The 18960-nt window shown below is 45.0% G+C and overlaps 2 protein-coding genes and 2 pseudogenes across 5 annotated transcripts in view; 1 reads left to right on the forward strand and 3 right to left on the reverse strand.

Annotated features, from left to right (window-relative positions):
• The window catches only part of LOC113427945 (DLA class II histocompatibility antigen, DR-1 beta chain-like), a 318237-nt pseudogene that overhangs the window by 251621 nt on the left and 47656 nt on the right, over positions 1-18960 (reverse strand). The window lies entirely within an intron of this gene.
• Positions 1-18960, reverse strand: part of LOC148131794 (uncharacterized) — a 31579-nt pseudogene that overhangs the window by 7510 nt on the left and 5109 nt on the right. The window lies entirely within an intron of this gene.
• On the forward strand, positions 1431-8412 carry LOC113428383 (uncharacterized). Of its 2 annotated transcripts, XM_087953486.1 has the most exons (6): positions 1431-1534; positions 1847-2460; positions 2719-2833; positions 2946-3013; positions 4743-4872; positions 6575-8412. In XM_087953486.1, the coding sequence occupies exons 2-6, from the start codon at positions 2047-2049 to the stop codon at positions 8095-8097; spliced, it is 2250 nt and encodes a 749-aa protein (XP_087809612.1). In that variant the 5' UTR covers positions 1431-1534; positions 1847-2046; the 3' UTR covers positions 8098-8412. The 2 variants fall into 2 exon arrangements, with proteins under 2 accessions (XP_087809612.1, XP_087809613.1); XM_087953487.1 differs by lacking the exon at positions 1431-1534 and having other exon boundaries at positions 1757-2460.
• On the reverse strand, positions 17542-18731 carry LOC113428387 (uncharacterized). Its single transcript, XM_026690936.2, is given in 2 exon segments — positions 17542-17950; positions 17952-18731. Coding segments are annotated over 2 exon segments (795 nt in total). The 5' UTR covers positions 18663-18731; the 3' UTR covers positions 17542-17866.

Genomic DNA, 18960 nt, shown 5'->3' on the forward strand with positions numbered 1-18960 from the left:
CAACACGCATTGACATCGCCAGCTCACCCAGTGGCGAATGGTAGAGCTGAACGCATGGTTCAATTTACAAAAAAAACTCTGCACAAAATGGAACATGGCAACATCCACGAGAAGATCACCAGGATGCTTCTTCTACAACATATCACACCAAATACCACCACCAACAAGAGCCCAGCAGAGCTATTAATGGGCAGAAGACTCAGGTCACCTCTAGACTGCCTGCACCCTGCTTACACCCCAGAAAAACCCCTTGGTTCCAGCAGCAAGCACCGCGCCTTCAAGGTAGGAGACACTGTATTTGCCAAAAACTTTACAGGGGACCCACTTTGGATCCCTGCAAAAATCACCCAAGTCACAGGCCCCTGCTCCTACCGGCTCGAGACCACCGATGGGAGGTCGTGGAAACGTCATATTGACCAGCTAAGATCCAGGCTGGCCGCTTTCCCCTCATAGACTCTAACCAAGAAATCAGAGGGGGGAACCTCAAGTTCAGAAAATGAACGAACATCTGTACAAGTAGAACACCCCCCACAGTCATTAAACAAAAACCAACAATACTTACCAGCCAGAAGGGAGTCGTGGCAGATGGGCACTTCGCCTGGAAGCAGCAGCCGGACAAGCTCCACCAGCCCAGAGAGCCCAGGCGGGAGCAGCAGAGCAAACGACCCAACCGACCCGGAATCACCAGGCGGGAATCGCAGCCAGAGGACCGGCTCACCCTTCCAGGCAGTTCCATCTTGCAGCTCGAGAGCGACGCAGAGCCCGTCCGAACCCGATAGTGAACAGAGACATTGTGAACTGCGCAAGTCTAGTAGGCAGGTACGAAGACCTGCCTACGTGCGTGATTACGTTACCCCGCCCCTTGGACGGAACCAAGAGGGGAGGGGTGTTCCATACTAGCAGGCTTGTAGGCCTGCATTCCTATTGGTCTGGAAAATCCGGACCGTGATTGGACAAAACTAAGCGTTCTGATTGGTTCTTATTCGGCTGCTGCGATTGGGTAAAACCAAGCGCGGCAAGCTCAAATGCATGCCATAGGCTGCCTAGCCGCAGCCAGCTCTATAAAAGGAGCTGCCTCGGCTGGGAGTCTTGTCTCAGTATCTGGTTTCCTTAATAAAGAGCTGTTGTCACTACTTCGAGTCTCGTCTCTCCTTGGGACCCACCGCCCAGACTTAACAGGAAGCCCCGGAGAGGAACCTTTCCTGCTACTCCCAAGCCCATCATCCCTGCCCCCTCCTTTCTCCCCCATGCGCTCCTCTTTCCCGCCCTTTCTTCCATCCTGGCCCTTTGCCCCAACTCCACCAGAGGGCGCCCTCCACCAAAGAAAGGGAACTCCAGGCGCTTCCCCATTGGGCCATTGGAGGGCGAAGTTCACGCCTGCCTTCCCGGAGGAGGAGGAGGAGGCGGTGAAGGAAGTGACATCACTGAGCCTTGCCTCTCTAGGACGTCGCACTCGCTCTCTTCAACCCCTGGGGCGCCGCAGGAGGCGGAGAGATACGGGAGAGTCTGGCGGGGAGACGTCGAGATGTTCCGGGTGAGGGGGGGCTCTTCCCGGGTCCCATGCTCCCCAGCCGCCCTCTCCATGCGAAGCGGGGGAAGGGAGGGGGTGTCTGGCGGAGGCCCAGCCGGGAAGGAGGAAAGCCAGGCGAGGAGGAAGAGGAAGCAGGATTCGCACCAGGCTTTCCGAGGGCCCGATCCTGTCTACGGAGGGGGAGAGAAGCAGGGGAGCGGCGGCCTCACCAGCTTTCCAGCCCTGCGCTGGGAGGAGCCTATTGGGCAAGTTGGGGGAAAGGTATTCAGGGGCTGAATCCCCCTTTCTGATCCTGGGCGTTGGTTTTTCTCCCAGATCTGGAACCTCGGATCCCTCGGCAGCCTTTGCAAGCCAGGATTTCCTCTGGGTGGGAAGGAAGGAAGGAAGGAAGGAAGCGGAAGGACCAGCAGGGATCCGTCCTGCAGCCCCAGAAATGGTCCCATGAAGGAAGAGTTTCCAGAGACGCCACAGAGTCCCTGGAGCCCTTTCAAGCTGCTCTGCCGGAGAGAGGAAGGATGGAGACACCCTCTTTGGCCAAGGAGGGGAGCGGAAAAGGCCTCACAACTCTTCAGCCTGGGAGCTGTGGGGAGAGCTGGACCAGAACCGGGCAGAAGGTCCTGCAGGAGAGGACCCTCCTCCCTTCAGAAGTTCCACACTGGACCTCCATCCAATACCAGGAGGCTGAGGGTCCCCGAGAACTTTGCAGCCGACTCCATGACTTGTGCAGGCGATGGCTGAGACCAGGAAAGCACAGCAAAGCCCAGATGCTGGACCTGGTGGTTCTGGAGCGGCTTCTGACTCTCCTGCCCCCAGAGATGGAGGGCTGGGTGCGGGAGTGTGGAGCAGAGAGCAGCTCCCAGGCGGTGGCCCTGGCGGAAGGCTTCCTCCTGAGCCAGGCGGAGGAGCAGAAGAAGCATCTCCAGTGGCAGGTGGGAGACTTTAGGGAGTTCATAAGGGAATAAATAGAGGGAGTGCTTGAATGCTTCACCCCTCCTTCCCAAACTTCTTCCATGTTCATAATATGAGGCAATTCTCCAGTTCTTGTAGGACATTGTTCCACTGTTTTCTCACCCAGCCACACGGATGGTTATTGGGGGCTTTGAGGTTGTGTTCCGAATAGAAGAATCCACTTTATGTCGTGTGACATACATTAATTCTACTTCTTTCTTTCCTCCTCCTATTTGAAGTTCTGCAGTGTGGAGATCAGAGACCCTGAGGGAAAGAAGAACCCATCAAATCCCCCTCAGGAGCTATTTTTCGGGAGGATTCCTTGGGAAGATCCAAGTCAGGACACCTCAGGAGGTAATGGAAGATCCTCCGATTATCCATCTGTCTTACCTTCCCTCTCTCTTCTCTTCTATAGAATACCTTCTCTTTTGTTAATTATGTATTTTAAATTATTTATTCCTTACAGAGAAACAACAAATGAAGCTTTCTGGTTTTTATGACGGAGATCAAACAGTGGTTGAACCTCCAAATCAAGTAAGAAAGGGAAAAGATATTAGATTTCTATTCTCCCTTCAAGGAAGGGAAGGGAGTGTGCAGAGCGCTTTCTCCTTCTATTCCCCCCCACCCCCTTTGTTTGGCCTGGATTATATTTGTGTTTTTCCACAACATGGAAAGCAGAATAGCAGGTTCAAGTTGCTGTCAGACTTGTCTTATCTTGCTCTGCTAGGTTCTCCTCCAACTTTGAGTTTACAAGAAGCCATTTTTAAAGGTCATTCAAGAAATAGGAATAAACATATCACAGTGGCAGGAACTGTTAGAGACCTTTTTAAAAAAATTATTTGACTCGGAATTGTGCAAGGCTAATGAAAAATAAATACATTGCCACATTACCATTTTAACATTACTGGTTATTTATAACCAGTAGTTCAAAAATAAACAAATTGTATTAAAAAATAAAGCAGACTATTAAAATCCGAAGGGAGTGGCCATGTTGAGCCTGTAATTATGGGACCTTGATCTAGAAAATAATTTCCAATCCTCTGATTTTCGCCTTGATTAGGAGAATCAAACATTTCCTCTTTGCAAAGGCTGAGAAATGACTTTCCCAGGGAATATTCTCCCCTTTGCTTTCTTCCTTTCAGATTACTAGATCAATCAATGATAGACAGAGCGATAGATCAGTTGATCCAGAAGTGGGATTACTTTACTGATAGGCACTGAAGGTTTTACAGAATCAATGAGCTTGATAAAACTTCCCCAAATATTTCTTCAGTGAAAGCAATTTTCAGATTTGCCCATTTTGTCAGCTAAAATTAGGACTTCTGTGATGCACAGCTTAGTGCATATCTCTGCTTTGGGAATTTGGGAACAATGGAATAGAATAACAGAGTTGGTAGGGATCATGGAGGTCTTCTAGTCCAATCCCCTGCTCAGACAGGAAGCCCTATAACATTTCAGATAAATGGCTGTCCAATTTCTTCATAAACACCTCCAATGTTGGAGCACCACAGTTTCTGGAGGGAAGTCATTCCACTGATTAATTGTTCTCTCTGTCAGGAAATTTCTCTTTACTTGTAAGTTGGTTCTCTCCTTGAATAGTTTCTATCCATTGCTTCTTGGAACACTACTATCATGCCACACTCTAGTCCCCCTTTTCATGAAACTAGATATACACAATTCCAGCAACCATTCTTTATATGTTTTAGCCTCCAGTCCACTAATAATTGTTGTTGCTCTTCTCTGCCCTCTTTCTAGAGTCTCAAGATCTTTTTTACATCTGGCAAACAAAATTGGATGCAATATTCCAAGTGTGGTCTTACCAAGGCCTTATAAAGTGGTACTAACACTTCACGTCACCTTGATTCTATCCCTTAATGGAGCCTATGATTCTGTTGGGTTTTTTTTTTTTTTTTTTTTGGCAACTGAAGCATCGTGCTGACTCATGTTTAAGTGGTTGTCCACTAGGACTCAGAGAACCCTTTTGCACTTACTACTCTTCAGCCAGGTATCACCAGTGCATTTAGTTTTTCTTTCTTCAACATAGAACCTTACATTTCTCACTGTTGATTTCATTTTGTTAGATGAGGCCCAATCTGTCGATCCTTCTATATCTCAAGCTTATTTTCTGGAGTGTTGGTATTCCTGTCAATTTGGTCTTGTCTGCAAATTTGATGAGTTCCCCTTCTATCCTCTTTTCTAAATCAGTGATGAAGATGAACAGACCTTGTGAATCCTGCTGTTCTGTTCCTTTTTCCATGTCCAGGAGGGTCTGGTGTCCTTCGAGGAGGTGGCTGTGTATTTCTCTGAGGAGGAATGGTCTCAGCTGGATCCTGACCAGAAAGCGCTGCATTTGGAAGTCATGCTTGAAAACCATAGGAGCGTGGTCTCTCTGGGTAAGAGTTTTCTACTCCCCAATCAAAAAGACAGATTATAATTAGTTTTTATTAAAATACCACTGATCAGATATTGTATTGTGGGAGGGAGAAGGAAATGATCTGGCCTTGTCATGCTCCAAGGAGGGAAAGTGTCAATGTCTCTTCGCTTAAGATGCTTTCTGTGCCATTTCTCACCTGTATTTTCCATTTCTATTTGAACTTGTCTGTGGAGGCTGAAAAGAAAGAGGTTTGCTTTCATGTGTCCTCTTGAGGTCCTGCGTGAGGAGTTTGTTGTCATTTGTCCTCTGAAACCTGCAAAACTGTGTGAGAACAGAACTTTCACTCTGAGGCCATGGAAGAGCATTCTCCCAATCCAATTCAAGAACAAAGGTTCCATGCAGTGTGACTCAGAGCATCCTAGGGTACAGGTAATCCCCGAGTTACAACAGTCCAGTTAGCAACTGTTCCAAGTTATGACTAGCCCTCCTCCTAGTCCTTGAGACCCAGTCCCCTCTTCATTTTCAAAGACTTTTTAACTGGACCTCGTGAAGTCCTCCATTTTTAAAAGAACTCAGGCCTAAAATACTGCAGTGCGAGATCACACGAGATTAGGAGCCTGAGATCTTGCACTACTGGTCTTGTGTGATCTAGCACTAAAGTACTTTAGACCTCCATTCTCTGCGAATTGTACCAGATCCGGCCAAAGAGCCCTTCCAAGCCAATGAGACTTTGGGGCAGCGAAATAGCCATTCTTGAAGCATCCCAACCTTTCCAGTCTCAGCACAAAGAGTGTTTACAAGGCAATGGGAGGCTTCAGCAAGGGATTTATCTCCAAAATCTCATCGCTGGGATCGAGGAACAGGACAAATGGGGGTCCAGACAAACAGACTCTGTGGAGCAGCTGCTCCAAGATACACCAAGGAAGAAGGAGCTTGTTTCAAAATGGTTTCATTTCTCACAGTCTCTGCTGAAAGTAACCCACCCCAATAAATCTTAAGTTTTCTCCTAATTCCTCCTTGGATGCTTGCCCTGCTTATTCCTTAACTCAAAACTGACTGAGTCAGATTTACATATATATAGATAATTATAAAGAAAGAGATGTTTTCTAGATATTTTCAGAGCTTTCGTGACTCATGAATATAGAAATCATATCACATGCCTATAGGCATGCAAACATATAACCTAATTGTCTTTTTGGAGAAATTCAGAAGGAATTTCAATGGACTTTCCAACTTTGATTTTTTTCTCAAACCTTGTTATCATTTTATATTTCTTTTTTATTTAAGTTTTTTATTTTTATTTTTTTAAAAAACAACTCCATCTTTCAGTTACACAGTGTGTCGACTGGGTACATATATCTTATGCACATATTAATATTTTGTATACATTTCTTACTAAGTTTACATTCATATTACAATCTATTCAACATTATATGTCATTATAACTATCATTTAATATCTACACTTTATATTCCAACCATTTATAAAATAAATCCCATATCATATAGTATTCCATTTCTTCTTGTTCTCTAATTGCCAATGTTAATCTACTCATTTCTTCACATTCCAATATTTTCTTAATCACCTCCTCCATTGGAACCTTTTCATTTTTCCAATTTTGAGCAAATACAATTCTAGCTGCTGTTAATATATGTATAATTAAATATGTTTTTCTTTACTATAGACATTATTTTCATTTTTATTTCCCTTTTGCTTTGAAGGTAATAATGGGCAGGGGAATCAAGATTCCTGTGAACTGTTCCAAGTGATCAGTGCTAAAGATGGAACAGAGAAGTTTGGAATTCAAGTGGAATTAGAAAGTCATGAGACAAACCAGTCAAAGAATTGGACTCAGGAAAGCTTATCTGCCAGTGATGCTCCAATGCAAGACTTTCTTGCCCAAGAAGAGAAAATAAGGAAAAAATATACTGGGAAAAGTGTGAAGCTAATCAAAGCTAAAGTACAAGTAAATGAACACTATTTAACCCAGAACAAAGGAGAAGGTTCTATAAGAAGACACAACGGACAAAATTACAATGGGACATTCATTCTTTCTCTTGGGAATAATTTCCTTACATCTCAAAAAGTGATTGACACAAAAGAGAAGCCTTATAAATGTTTGGAATGTGGAAAATGTTTTAGAACAAGCAGGCAATTTACTATCCATAAAAGGATTCACACAGGGGAGAAGCCGTATAAATGCATGGAGTGTGGAAAGACGTTTACTGTGAGCAGTGGACTTAGAAGCCACAAAAAGATCCATACAGGAGAGAATCCATTTAAATGCATGGAGTGTGGAAAGACCTTTGCTCATAGCAGTACATTTACTATCCATAAAAGGATCCACTCAGGAGAGAAGCCTTTTAAATGCATGGTATGTGGAAAGAGCTTTGCTCAAAGAGGTAATCTTATTTCCCATAAGATGATCCACACTGGGGACAAGCCGTATAAGTGCATGGAGTGTGGAAAGAGCTTTGCTCAAAGAGGTCATCTTATTTCCCATAAGATGATCCACACGGTGGCAAAGCCGTATAAATGCATGGAATGTGGAAAGACCTTTGCTTGGAGCAGGAGCCTTAAAAGCCACAAAACGCTCCATACAGGGGAGAAACCATTTAAATGCCTGGAGTGTGGAAAGACCTTTGCTCATAGAAGTACACTTACTATCCATAAAAGGATCCACTCGGGAGAGAAGCCTTTTAAATGCATAGAGTGTGGAAAGAACTTTGCTAAGGACAGTGATCTTAAAAGGCACAAAAAGATCCACACAGGAGAGAAACCATTTAAATGCATGGAGTGTGGAAAGACCTTTACTCGGAGCAGTAGCCTTAAAATGCACAAAAACCTCCATACAGGAGAGAATCCATTTAAATGCATGGAGTGTGGAAAGACGTTTGCTCAAAGAGGTAATCTTATTTCCCATAAGAGGATCCACACAGGGGAGAAGCCGTATAAATGCATGGAGTGTGAAAAGACCTTTGCTCATAGCAGTACACTTACTATCCATAAAAGGATCCACTCAGGGGAGAAGCCTTTTAAATGCATGGAGTGTGGAAAGAACTTCCCTCAAAGAGGTCATCTTATTTCCCATAAGAGGATCCACACAGGGGAAAAGCCGTATAGATGCATAGAGTGTGGAAAGACATTTACTCATGGCAGTGATCTTAAAAGACGCAAAAAGATGCACACAGGAGAGAAACCATTTAAATGCACGGAATGTGGAAAGACCTTTGCTCATAGATGAAATCTTATTTCCCATTAGAAATTAGGTGAAGAAAGATGATTGTTATGTAAGAGTTAAATACAGAGAGGGTTGACAATTAGAAACATGTTAATATAATTAACAGAACTCTTAAGTTATCTAATAAAAGAAATTCAGTTAAAATTATTTTGTTACACTATCATTATTGTTACTATATATATGTTGATATTTGTTTGTTTTTTCTTTTGCTTTTTTTAAATGATATGCCCTGACAATACACTGTATTGAAAATGTTTATGAATAAAAATAAAATATATACTCAAATAAAATAAAATAAATGCATGCAATGTGGGAATAGTTTTTCTTGGAATGGTCATCTTCTCATGCTCCGGAGATAGCAATAGCAATCCATTTAGACTTATATACCATTCCACAATGCTTTACCACCCTCTAGCAGTTTACAAAGTCAGTATATGGTCCCCAGCAATCTGGGTCCTCATTTTAGGGACCTCAGAAGGATGAAAGACTCAATAAACCATGAGCTGGTCAGGATTGAACTCCTGGCTATGGACAATTAGCCTGTAGTACTACATTCTAACCACTGACCTCTATAGGTCTCTATAAATTTGTATGTATAATAATCCAAATGAGACAAGGTTGAATCCAACAAATTGAAACTTAATGTGGAGAAAAGTAAGATTTTATACCTGGGCAGGAAAAACATTACAGGAAACCTGGCTCAAAAACAGTAACTGAGAGCGACCTTGGGAGTCTGAATGGATGATCACTTAAACCTAAGACAAGTGTGTGCAGCAGCAGCCAAACAAGCTAATATAATCCTTGATTGTATAAACAGGCATAGAATCAAAATCATGTGAAGTATTAGTACCGTTTTATAAAGCCTTTGTAAGTTCTTCCCATCCTTCCTATTACCCATCTCTTCCCACTTATGACTATAACCATGTTGCTCGTATCTTTGCAATTTATATTGTTTTATTTGGTCCCTAGTATGATTTGATTGCTTATTAGTAACCTGTGACTATCACCAAGTGTTGTATCTTGTGATTGTTGATACATGTATTTTTTTCTTTATGTACACTGAGAGCTTATGCTCCAAAGACAAATTCCTTGTGTGTCCAATCACACTTGGCCAATAAAGAATTCTATCCTATCCTAGTGCAACAGGAGAGATTATCTGGAGCTTAGTTCAACTCTGGGGTCCTTGGGGGCTTCTGAGCTTGGTTATTTCCTTGGAGACATTGAATTAACCAACTAGGTAACTGGGTCAGATAAATTCCCTCCATCCCTGAATTTTGGATGCTCAGCAGAAGGTGGAATGTGCTCTGTCCCACACACAAGAGGGAACTGACATTTTCTGGGGGTTCAGAGGGGAGGAAGGAGAAGCTGCTTGTAGCAGGTGGATGTCGTGAATCACAAAGAATCCAGTTGATCGAGATTGGGAGAGGGGGGAGAAGGTGAGGGAAATGGACAAACCTTGGGATCAGTTGAGGAAGATGGGATTTGAAAGAAGATGTGGTCCACAGAAGAGAATATCTGGAGGTTGGGTTAAACTGGGGTCATTGGGGCCCTCGGTGCTTGGTTCGCTTGGAGACGTTTCATTATCCAGCTAGGTAACATCCTCAGTGCAAAAGAGAGAGGGGATTGGCTGCCTGTTTAGATGCCCTGCCAGAGATTGTGTGGTTCCCTCCTGGATGGTTCCTTGATTGGAGGATTGTTTTCTGCCTGTTTGTCTGGTGCTGATCCCTGCTTATCTTGGAGGGGAGGGGAGAGTCTTTTTCATCTCCTTCCTATGATTTTTTTATTGCATAAATGTGATTTATCTCTCTGCATCTGTTGAAAACCAGAGATTGACCTTTTAGGATTACTGGATAAAGAACTTTAAATAAAAAATTGGAGCTTTATTACTGTACAAGCTAGTACAAATAGGAATTTTTAATATGTAAAACTGGAAATATACCTCCATCCCCAAGATTGAAGGTGGATGGACGGAAGAAATGAGGGAGTGGGCTGGGAGGGTGAGATGAGCTATTTTGACCAGAGAAAAGAAAAGATCCAGCTGTGTTTCTACCTGGAAACCACTTCTGGACTTTGTGCTTGAGGCAGAAGGAAGGGAAACCTTCTCTATAGGATTTGCTGATTAGGATTGCTTTTTATAGAAATGTACCAAATTTACTAAGAATGAACAGTAGAGGGAAGAATTGAGGCTGAAATTTCACTTTGTATTCTGCTTCCTTGAAAATAAACTTTTCCCCTTTTTTCTACACTTCCCCCCTTCTCTTTCCCATTTCCCGACCTTTATTTTCTATTTCATTCCATGGGAATCTTCATAAAAAAATAACCAAAAGGAGCCTTTTTTAAAGGGGTGCTTCCTGTTCCGCAGACGAAATATCCAAATTCCTGGGGAAAAAGTTCATCCGGATTCCACAATATATCCGCACTTTTCTACTGGCAAAATTTCTTCCGAAACTTTACTTGATGTTTTTCTCTGTTGAAAGAGAGAAATACCTGGCAATGATGGCAAAGAGGTGGACGTTTTCCGAAGAAAGGAGAAGGAAGCGGAGGAGAAACGGCTCACCTGGATTCCGGGATCTTCCCTCGGGGCCCTGAGGAAAAGGGGGACCCGGATTCCTCACCCACAGAAAGAGGGCGGGTCCTGGACATGAGGGGTCGAGGGGGGGAAGAAAATCGGAAGAAGTGGGTTCATCCAGACGTTCAGAGCAAGGGAGACGCGTGTTTCAAGGAGGGAAAAGGCGTTTTTCTCCCGTGAAGAGAAGCGGCGTCTTTCCCGAGAGAGCCGAGAGGAGGATTCCCCCGGGAAGGGGGGAGGGGCTGGGAAGAGGATCCTGCTGGGCTAGGAGGGATCCCTGCAGATCCTCTCCGCCTTTTCCTGGTTCAGCTGAGGATTCCCTTCGGATTGGGGGTGTCTGTGACTCCCAAGTCTTCCCAGCTGCGGGGTGCCCCTCCCCCTTCTCCTCCAGCCCAGAAACTCTTCCCACGGCAGGAATTTTCATACGCGAAGTGAAGTGGGGGGGCGGAGGAATGGGGTGTTCCGGCCAGATGCTTACAGCCCCAGAGGAGGAATCGGGGCTCTAAATTGAGGCGAGGAAGCGTTATTTGACTTTGGAGCTGGGAGGGGCCAGAACGAGCTGCAGCACCAATGGGAATTCTTCCTGCTGGAGCGTCATCGGTCTCCGGGCAGAGTCCTTTGTGACTTCAGCTGAAGGAGGAGGGAGAGTACAGCGCAGAGAGCGAAAGTGAAAGTGGGAGGGGGGATCCCTTCAGTCTTTGGGGGCTGCAGCTCAAGGAGGGGAGTTCATGGCAGTTCTAGAAGGGACCCTCCACTTTCTTAGCTCCCTTCACGATTCTCAGCCAGGGATTCCCGCTTTCCCCACCTTTTAAATCCCCCCCCCCACACACACATTCAGATCAGCGACAGCCCTTCTTCAACCAAACACCGACCTACTATTTGCGGTGGGTCAGAAAACCCCACAGCGCCAGGGGTGCAACCGGCCTTCCGGCAACCCCTTTTGTCAGGAAGGGAGCCAAAGGTAGAAAATTCGGGGGGGCAGTGACCCCAATGTCGCTTGTATCCTTAACATTTATATGGACTGTTTCCCAGTATGATTTAATTGCTTATTGCACCCTATGACTATCATTAAGTGTCGTACCTTCTGATTGTCGTCTCTTGATGAATGTATTTTAGTTTTAGGAGTAGTTTGTCGTGTACCACTGAATCAAAGGCTTTACAGAAGTCTATGTAGATTGCGTCTATTCCTTTGCCCTGATCGATTTGTGTAGTCCATATGTTTTTGCAGTGTAAGAGTTGCAGATTACAGGATAGTTTTTTCTGAAATGGTTTATTAGAGAGTAGGTTGTTTGTCTCTAAGTGTAGGATAATGGATTGGTTAGTAATTGATTCCATGACTTTACAGGTGATGCAGCATAAGGAGATTGGTCTGTAATTTTCAACTAGGCTGGGGTCTCCCTTTTTGAAGATGGGGATGGCTGTGGCTTGTGACCATAGTTTTGGCAAGGAGCTGGTCCTGAAAGATTTTTCAAAGATTATGCTTAGAAGTTTGGCTATGGCAGTGGATAGCTTTTTTAAAAAGTAAGCATATATTCCATCTGATCCAATGGATAGAGATGGTTTTAGATTGAGTAGTGCTTTTTCAACATTGTCTTCTGTAAAATCGATATGTATTAGATCATTGTCTGTGGTTGGACTAGGAAGTACTGGGCTTGATCCATTGCTGTTTACAAATACTGATCCGAAGAATGTGTTAAAGAGGTTGGCTTTAATAGGGTCGTCGTTGTAGTCTTTACCATTAGGTCCTTTCAGGGGTGGGATGGACCTTGAGTCTTTTAGTTTGTTGTTTACAAAATTATAGAAAGCGCGGGTGGAATTGGTGCGTAGAAGGTTTTCCTCTTGTTTAATGTGATAATTAGTGCATTCAGTTTTTATCTGGTGGCATAGATTTTTGTATCGGCTTTTGAAGTTGGCAACGTGACCAGATTCGTTTTTTCACCAAAGTGATCTCTTTTTGGATTGAAGCTTCCTTATTGTTATGGGTAATCTGTTTTTCCTGGTTTTTGGAGTTATTGGTACATATAGTTTGATGGCTCTTTTGATTTCTAATAAGAATATGTTGTAATGGTCTTCAACAGTATTGCATCAAGTGAATAGAAATTGCCAATCAAGGGATGAGAGATTGCTGATTATAAGATCATAGTTGCCTTTTTTAAAGTTATAATTGGGGATTTTGTTGTTGTGATGATTTTTGTGTGAACATATGTTGAGACCAAAGTCAATCATGTTGTGGTCACTGTTGGAAAAGAGTTCTTTTATTTGTATTCCATAAATTGAATTCAAACTATTGCAGAAGATGAGACCGAGGCAGTTGTTAAGCCTAGTATTGTTGGTTACTAGTTGTTCTAGCCCCAGATTTGTTACTGCATTGTAGAAGGTTGCATGTGTGGGTTCAGATGTACATTTGTTAAGGGTCCAGTTAATATGAGGTAGATTGAAGTCACCAAGAAAAAGTGTGTGGGCAGGATGCTGCTCATGTTAGTAGTGTATTTAGCTCGTTTACATGTTCTATGTCATAATCGGGCTCTGTAACATAGTAAGAATCGAAATGTGATGTTTAAGGTCGGTTCACAGATAATGGTCTCAGGAATAGCAAGCTCTTGGGTAACTTGGATGTTTTTTAGACGTAAGGACTTTTTATAGAAGATAGCAACACCAACTCCTCTACGAATTTCACGATCTGATTGGTAAACATGATAGTCTCTTACTATGGTAATGGAGTAAGGGAGAGATGTGTTGAGCCATGTTTCACAGACAAATACGATGTTGAATTTAGCCATATTTAGTAAGAGGAGAAATTTAGGTATTTTATTCACAAGGCTTCTTGCATTTAGTAGCTTGCATTTAAGGCCAATTGTAGTTTGAATTGAGGTAATTGGTGGTGTGCGTGCCTCGTCTTGGGTGATGGTGGATTGGTTGAAGTAGGGTTTCTCTTTATATTCTAATTTTCTTCCCCTTCTCTTTTTCTTTGGCCCTCATGAATTAATCCTGCTCTCCGATGCAAAAGGAATTTTTTTTTCTTTAGTAGCTGATGACTCTTTGTCCTGTTTGCAACCTCTGAGAAATGGAGGTGAAGGTGGCAGGATGGGGGGAGGAGGAGGATGGAAGCCTGGACCTTCTCCTGCTGAGACCCCCCCCTCCAGCTTCCTTTCAGGGCTGCTCTTTCTTGGGAGGGAAGGGTGGAGACCATCTAGACTGTCCCCAGGGATGCTGGGCTGACCTGTCACTCTAGCCCCTACATCTCTCCTGGTTTTGAACCCACAGCAGCTTCATCTACATTATTCTTCCTCCGAGTCACTTCCCTTCGCTTTGCTATGAAAGAATAAACTTCTTGGTTGGAGATAAGAGGTAGAAAGATGATTGCTATGTATGAATTAAACATAAAGATGGTTTATAAGTATGCCAATATAATTACCACAATTATAAATAAGCTGACATAAAGATATGTTTGGTTAAAATTATTCTGTTGTACCATTACTATTATTAGCATATATGTTGCTATTTTTTTCCTTCTCTTTTCTTTTGTAAATGAAATGCCCTGACAATACACTGTATTCAAAATGTTTACATATGAATAATAATAATAAAAAGAATAAACTTCAGATGTAGGAAAACCCTGGAATCCTTCCTTCCTTCCTCTTCCTCTTTCCTGCCCCCATAGGAGGCTCCTCCCTCTACTGCCTCTGGATCCACCATCCCGGCAACTTTGGGGGGGGGGGGTCCGAGGCCAGAACTGGTTCAGGAGAAGGGTCGCCAGATCCAGGGAGGGGAAGGGGCTGGACCCCCCTCCTGCTCAGAGGCCCCCTTGCTCTGCTTCCCCTCAAGCCCCCTTTGGAGGAGCAGAATGCCAGCAGGCAGGGTCCTCCCTGAGCGCTTGTGGAGAGACATTGGGGGCACCTGAGACCCCCTACACTCACCCCGCCATTTCAGCCATTTCTCTCACTCACAGCCGGAGGGTCCTACCCTGTTTTGGCACCCAAGGCCCCCTCCCTCCCTCCCTTTTCGGGACCCAGATTCTAATTGCCCAGGATGGGTGTCGGCCACCGGTGGCCCCGGAGTCCCATGCGGCTCTTTCCCCGCTCTGCGGCAGCTCCCCGTGGCCCTCTCGTCCTCTGCATGGCGGGGGCGATGGCTGAAGCCTCAGGACGGGAGCGAAGCCTCCGTGGCGGGACCTGAGCTGCGGCCGCCAGCAAAGAGGCCGGGGATGGAAGAGCGGGGGCGGCTCTGGCAGGGGAGGCTCCCCCAAGCCTGGCCTCCCTCCTCCCACATCGGCGGGACCGAGAAAAAGAAGGGGGCGGCGGGAGGAAGTGCGACCCCTTGGCGGGCCGGAGGGCGGAGGGGCCTGGGCCGGCTCTGGCAACGGGGCACTTTTGGGCCCCTCCAGCCATCTTAGAAATGCGCCGCCTCTTCCAGGCAGCTGGGCAGCGATGGGGGTCCAGGGGGCGGGCAGAGGGGAGGCATCAGGGCTGCTCCCTCCCCTCCTCAGCAAGCCCGGCCTGGAGGAGCAGGGAGAGTGGCGGGCCGAGCGCCGGAGGGTCAGAAGGCGCGCTCCGACATGGCCCCAACACGTGTTCCCAGCGGGTCCCCTCTGTCCCGAAGTGGGGTTGAGTGAGGGGAGGGGAGAGGAGCTTGGAGGAGAAGCCCGGCTGGCTTTTCTTTTGGGGGAGGCGGAGACCCCCCCCAAAACCTCCAATTCTTTCCCCCAATCAATGGGAGAAAGAAAAGCCCAGCGGTCCAGAGACCCAAAAGTGGGGAGGGGGGGTCTGTTCGTGGGAGGGTCGGGGGTTGCAATCTGGGCAGGAGGCTCTTCCGAGAAGGATCCGCCTGGGTCTCTCCTTCCCTCCCCCCAGACTCCCCCCCTCCCGGCTTCCTTCCCTCGCCTGGTTCGAAGTGGGGAGGTGGGGAGGAAGGGGGGGACCCTCGTTGCTGAAGGGCTGTGAGGGAGGGGGAGGGAGAGAGGGAGGGAGTGTGTGTGTGTGTGTGTGTGTGTGTAAATGACAGCCGAGGACAGCTTTAGCCACAAAGAACAGCTGCGGTTATTTTTCCTGAGAGCTTCTAAGCTACACGGCATTCTTTAATAAATATGAACAATAAAGAACCATAATATACAGGATTAAAGGGAGGAGGGAAGGGAGGAGGGAAGGGAGGAAGGGGGGAGAGAGAGAGGGAGGGAGGATGGAATCGCCGGATGGCCCTTCAGAGGTTCCTGCTCTACCCTCCCGTCGTTCCTGAGTTGTGTGTTAAATGGCCCCATTGGCCCTTTGTGAGAAATAAGGGGGTTTGGGGGACAGTTTGGGCCCTTCGGTCCCTACAAGGTTTGCCATCCCTTTACGAGGCCCTCCCCCTGGAGTAGCCCCTCCCTCCTCTCTCCCTTCTCCTCAGCCAAGCGTCCCCCCCCACCCCCAGTCCCCCTTTCATGGACCCTCCCCCGAGTTAGCTAGAAAAAAATCGGAGGCCCCTTTCTGAGGAAGACCAGGGGGCGGGCAGTTTGGGAACCTAAGCGGACATCTAGTCCATCCCTCCGTGCAAAGGAAAGTGTAGCTGAGAATCGTGAAGAGAGCAAAGAAATGGAGGGTCCCTTCTCGGCCTGCCATGAACCCCTCTTGAGCTGCAGGCCCCAAGACTGAAGGGATCCCCACTTTCAGCTTCGTTCCCTGTCCCCGAACATCCTCCTCCCACTTTAGGTAAAGTCACAAAGGATCTGCCCGGACACCAATGATGCTTCAGCAGGGAGAATTCCCATTGGTGCTTCAGCTTGTTCTGCCCCACCCAGCTCAAAAGTCCAAGAAAAACCCTCCTGCTTGACACACATTCCTCCTTACACACACTGTGCTGTCCCAGCCAGTCTATGGTAAATGGATAGTTACTTAGGAATTATGAGCTGTCTCCTTAGGGGAATGCATCATGGTAAATGTAGTTAAAGGTATCCTGGGAAATGTAGTTCATGTCAGGTGGCCATATCTGTAATCCTGATTGGTCACTAATTTGACCCTCCATGGGTTGGGGGAGTTTCCCTCACTTTTGCCTGAACTCCCTAACTCATGGCAGCTGCTTTCTATCCCTACGAGATGGGTTAGGAGATAACCATCTTTTACTACAAGGCAGATATACGAAGGATTGGTCATTAAAGAAGAACTTTGTGACAAATATGAGTTGTGAGGATACCTGATGAACCAATAAATGTGCTTTGTTATGGACGTCTTGTTATCTATCTGTATCTGCACAGCTTAAATCCACCACTGTGCAGAAGACAGAAAACACACACACACAAATACAAACACACAAACGCGTGTTCATTTCATGGGTGGATTCTGCCATGGGAAGAGCTGCTGTATTGGATGGCAAGTGGGGGGAAGTCGGGGGTCAACCACAGACACCCCCAAAAGGGAGGAAAACCCTGGAAAACCCTCCATTAAACCAGGAAGAGGCACCGCTTTGCTTCGGGGGAGAAAAAGGCGATTCCCCTCCTTGAAACCCGTCCCCCTTGCTTGGAATGTCTGGACGAAGCCGCTCCTTCTGGTCTCCCGCCCCTCCAATGCCCCCTTTCCTTCCTTCTGTGGGTCAGGACCCTCCTTTTCCTCACAAAGTGGCCCCTGATAAAAATCCCTTCGACAGGTTGGACTAGATGACCTCCAGGATCCCTCCCAACTCTGTTAATCTGTTATCCTACCACCATCTCAAGCCCTCTAAGAATCTATATTTTTTCAGATTGCTGGGGACAATAAGCTGACTTTGTAACCTGCTCAGAGTGTGGTAAAGCGTTGTTGAGTGGTATATAAGTCTAAGTGGAATTGCTGTTGCTATAAAGTTTGTCCTGAGCATGGATCCTTTTAGGAGAAATAAGATGACCATTCTGAAGAAAACTCTTTCCACATTCCATACATTTTATTTTATTTGAGTATATGTTTTGTTCAAAAACATTTTGAATACAGTATGTCAGGGCATATCATTTACGAAAATGCAAAAGAAAAAACAAATATCAACATATATACTAGTAACAATCATGATTTTAAGTCATTTTTTGTATTAGCTTATTTATACTTTTTATGTTAATTGTATCAACATGTTTCTAATTGTCAACCTTCTTTGTATTTAATTCCTACATAACAATAATATTCCTTCACCTAATTTTTAATGGGAAATAACATTTCATCTATGAGTCTTTCCAAATTCCATATATTTATATGGCTTCTTTCATGTGGATCATATTATGGGAAATAAGTTTATATCTATAAGCAAAGAACTTTCCACATTCCATGCATTCAAATGGTTTCTTCCCTGTGTGGATCTTTTTGTGGCTTCTAAGGCCACTGCTCCAAGCAAAGGTCTTTCCACACTCCATACATTTAAATGGCTTCTCTCCTGTGTGGGTCATCTTATGGGAAATAAAAACATCTCTTCGAGTAAAGGTCTTTCCACACTCCATGCATTTATACGGTTTCTCCTCTGTGTGGATAATCTTATGAGAAATAAGACTCTGCTTTTGAGCAAAGGTCTTTCCACACTCCATGCATTTAAATGGATTCTCTCCTGTGTGTGTCATCTTATGGGAAATAAGACTTTGCTTTTGAGCAAACGTCTTTCCACACTCCATGCATTTATACGGCTTCTCCCCTGTGTGGATCCTTTTATGGGAACTAAGATGACCACTTTGAACAAAGTTCTTTCCACACATCATGCATTTATATGGTTTCTCCCCTGTGTGGATCCTTTTATGGATAGTAAGTTCCCTGCTTGTTCTAAAACATTTTCCACATTCCAAACAGTTATAAGGCTTCTCTTTTGTGTGAATCACTTTTTGAGATGTATGGAAGTTACTTCCAAGAGAAAGAATGAATGTCCCATTGTAATTTTGTCCGTTGTGTCTTCTTATAGCATCATCTCCTTTGTTTTGGGTTAAATAGTGTTCATTTACTTGTACTTTAGCTTTGATTAGATTCACACTTTTTCCAGTATATTTTTTCCTTATTTTCTCTTGTTGGGCAAGAAAGTCTTGCATCGGAGCAGCAGTGGAAAATGAGCTTTCCTGATTCCAATTCTTTGACTGGTTTCTCTCATGGCTTTCTAATTCCATTTGAATTCCAAACTTATCCGTTCCACCTTTAGCACTGATCACTTGGAACAGTTCACAGGAATCTTGATTTTCCTGTCCATTATTACCTTTAAAGCAAAAGAGAAATGAAAATGATAACAAGGTTAGAGAAAAAGATCAAAGTGTAGAAAGTGAATTTCCTTCTGAATTTCTCCAAAATTCCATTAGGTTGTATGCTTGCATGCCTGCAGTGGTGTAATATAGA

Source organism: Notechis scutatus, chromosome 2 (assembly GCF_049901735.1).
Source record: "Notechis scutatus isolate UNSWTSFEM ecotype Mainland chromosome 2, rNotScu1.2, whole genome shotgun sequence".
Lineage (NCBI taxonomy): Eukaryota > Metazoa > Chordata > Lepidosauria > Squamata > Elapidae > Notechis > Notechis scutatus.

Excerpts from the sequence above, each read along its gene's own strand:
- LOC113428383 (XM_087953486.1), top strand. The coding sequence starts at position 2,047 with ATGGAGACACCCTCTTTGGCCAAGGAGGGGAGCGGAAAAGGCCTCACA. Across the intron at positions 2,461-2,718 it reads AGAAGCATCTCCAGTGGCAG|TTCTGCAGTGTGGAGATCAG; the intron begins GTGGGAGACTTT and ends TCCTATTTGAAG. Across the intron at positions 3,014-4,742 it reads TGGTTGAACCTCCAAATCAA|GAGGGTCTGGTGTCCTTCGA; the intron begins GTAAGAAAGGGA and ends TTCCATGTCCAG.